Raw genomic sequence first — 3011 nt, 5'->3', positions numbered from 1 at the left:
CCCCCCACTGCCCGGGCCTCCTGCTCACCCACAGCCGGAGAGACCCTGGCCATAGCCAGCCCTGCCCTTCCCACGTTTGCCTCCCCCTCACTTCATAATTGCCCTGCTGTGCTGGGCTGGCAACCTCGTCTGCTTTCTATGCATGAGAAACCGAGGACAAGGAATTCTTTAAACAATAAAGAGACCTGGTCTGGAATGAAATCCCTGGGTTCCAGTCCCGATTCCGCCCTTTCCTCACCTTGCTCAGCTGGGACAACAACTACAGACCATTAAAGGGCACAGGTGGAGCTGGCTGGAGGTGGCATGGGGGCGGGGCAGGGATGGCCTGGGCCGGGCAGGTGACCTCTGCCAGCCCCAGCTGCCCTGGGGTTCCTGAGTCGTGGGCCTGGGTGGCACCGTCTAGAAGATGCTCCCAGGCCTTGGCACCGGGTCCTCCTCCTGAGGTGCAGGCAGGCCAGAGCAACTGCAGGGGCTGGTGGCCCCCGACCCTGCATGACTCGGGGGAGGAGCCTGCTTGGAGGCTGACCTCAGGCTGGCGGCCTCTCATGGGGCTTACGAAAGTCTCATGTTGGGGCCTGGGGCGGGCGAGGGTCTGGTCTCATCCCATCAGGGCACTCAGGGAACCCCAAACCTCCCCTGGTGACCACTGGGGATCAGAAACCACTTGCCGTTTTCGTCCAAGGCGAACACTGCTGTGTGCCCCACGGACACCTGTTTCAACCTCTGTTTGGGAGGAGATGGGATGAGGTACCAGCAGTCGCCTGCGATGGGAGATTGGATTTGGGATGCAGCACGGAAACTGCCACCCCAGTGCTCCTGGAGCACGTGGTCCCCTCTGCAGCTCACGGGGTCGAGCAGGTGCGGCCGGCCTCTGTCCCCAGACTGGCCGGACCACAAGTGTGAGAGGGCCCAGCGCGAGCTGACCTGTGTCCTGCTGTCGCTTCGATGCCCCGGCCTGCCCAGTGCCCTCCCCAGGGCCCGCCCGAGGCTGTGGCAACTTCCAGACGGTGGGGTCCGATGGGCCGCTGTCCCGAACAGGGACAGGAAGGTGCCCGGCCCAGCATGCGGTGGAGACTCAGCCTCAGGGCCACTGTGCGAACCCACTGCCCCCGTGGAGGGTGGCGATGCATCAGCCACCACCCACCCACCCACCCGTCAGTCCATGCATCCCTGTGCCGGACACTGTTCAGAAGTCCAGAGAAGTACAAGCCTACACGGCCTGCACTCCAGGAGGGCAGCCAGGAGGGACACTGTGGATGGGCTGTGCGGGGTGCCCAGGGTTGTCCCCGAGGGGCAGGAGGCCAAGGATGGTGAAGGGCAGCCCCACTGCCAGGTGACCACCCCTGGGTCAGTCCCAGAGGAGGAGGGCGGCCTCTGGGGGGAGCCCAGCGCGGCCCCTGCGCCTGGTCCACAGGTGTGTTCGGTAAATGCTTGTTGAACTACACGGAGACCCGTCAACCGGCTTCCCCGGAAGCGGAAGCAGCTCCAGCCGCCCCCTGGCGCCCGTCACAACATGGCCGCGGTGGTGGCAGGTGGAGATCCCCCCGAGGGGTGGCACTCACCAGCCGGCTTGGACGGGGACACGGAGCCACGGTAGAAGGCGGAACCGTCCCTGGCCACGGCCCACACCTGGTAGCAGCCCCCGACGGAGACAGAGGCGAAGGGCTGGTCGGTGCCCACATGCAGCCAGGAGGAGCCCTGCAGGCGGGGAGGAGGGACACTCAGGGCGCCGGGCCCCGCCTCTGTCACCCACCCAGGTTCCGGGAGCTGGCGGCTCCTCACGCCAACCTCGTCCTCAGCTCCAACTGCCCGCAGGGCTTGGCGACCCCTCGGGCCACGAGCGGTGTCCACCGGTCTCAGGGAACGTCCTGGGCAGAGGCCTGGGGAGGCCTGAACCCTGCCCGACTCCACCAAAGAGTCCTATCTCGGTAAGAATCCGCCAGAGCTTGCAGAGGGCTGGCAGGTGGGCAGGCCCTGGGTCCCACAAGGTGCTCACCGCGGGGTTGAGCTCGGACACGCCCAGACGGCACAACACGTCCCCCTTGTCACTGATGGCCCAGAGTGCGATGCCGGGCCCGCTCCCGTGGGCACCCGGGCTCTCCGGAATGATGGACACGTCCCCCAGGGCGATGGGGGCCACCTCCAGCCAGGGCCCGCTGGTCACCAGCTTGCACTTTCTGTGCGGCAGGAAGAGAGCAAAGCCCCGGGCACCCTGGTGCCGCCGTGAGCCTCAGGGCCGTCTGCTCTGGACAGAAGGGAGCAGCCAGGCCCCTGGCCCTGGGGAGGGCCGGGGCCACAACCTCCGACCCCCCAGAGGAGCCGGAGGGCACGACCCTTCACGCCGTACGCCCCTGCCTGGCCTCCAACCCCCAGCCAGGCCTTCCTCCCGTCCTGCAGGTCCTGTAGAGCCTGCCAGCAGTTCTCTTGTTTGTTCTTGAAAACAAACTCTTCAGAAACAGCACTGGGAGCCCGAGGGCACTTCCTGGGCTGACATTTACTTTGATCCTCTTTTTTCCTCCCGCCTCTAACCTCCCCTTTGCTTCCACAGGGACTGAGGCCGAGGCAGGGAGGGGCATGGCGGCACCCCCCAGTTACCTCCCTCCTTACCTGGTCCAGCACCTTCTCCTGACGAAATCCTTCATGGTTTTGTGCCCGTGGTACAAGCTGCAGAGGAAGAAGCTGACGTCGAGACCATGCCGCAGAAGTTTCTGGAAGGTGACACTGCACGCACATCCTTTCCCCAGGAGTTACAGAGCCCAGCCCTCAGTGCGAGCTGAAGGGGGGGCTTGGGGGCAGCAGGTAAGGGAGGACACCGTCCTCCTGCTTCAGATGCCTCTGGCCCCGCCCGGGCCTCCCTGCGGGGTCCCCCTGGGGCTGGCAGCTGCCCAGCTGGGGGGTGGGTTCTAGCTAAGGGGCCTCTGAGCCCTCCCCACCCCCAGGCGCCATCAGAACGCTCTGGGGAGCAGTCAAGCTCAGGGCCCAAGGCCAAAGCGGGGCGGGGGGGGGGGGGG

The 3011-nt window shown here is 66.0% G+C and overlaps 1 protein-coding gene across 1 annotated transcript in view; it reads right to left on the bottom strand.

Moving 5' to 3' along the window:
- Positions 1–3011, bottom strand: part of TECPR1 (tectonin beta-propeller repeat containing 1) — a 24254-nt gene that overhangs the window by 951 nt on the left and 20292 nt on the right. The window contains exons 18-21 of the mRNA XM_007448897.1: positions 2608–2664; positions 1997–2177; positions 1563–1698; positions 669–761 (exon numbers count right to left, since the gene is read on the bottom strand). Coding sequence (XP_007448959.1) covers positions 669–761; positions 1563–1698; positions 1997–2177; positions 2608–2664 — 467 coding nt within the window. The remainder of the gene's footprint in view (positions 1–668; positions 762–1562; positions 1699–1996; positions 2178–2607; positions 2665–3011) is intronic.

The sequence above is a fragment of the Lipotes vexillifer genome, unplaced genomic scaffold (genome assembly GCF_000442215.2).
Source record: "Lipotes vexillifer unplaced genomic scaffold, Lipotes_vexillifer_v1.1 scaffold778, whole genome shotgun sequence".
Lineage (NCBI taxonomy): Eukaryota > Metazoa > Chordata > Mammalia > Artiodactyla > Lipotidae > Lipotes > Lipotes vexillifer.
This window is presented reverse-complemented; position numbering and strand designations above follow the sequence as displayed.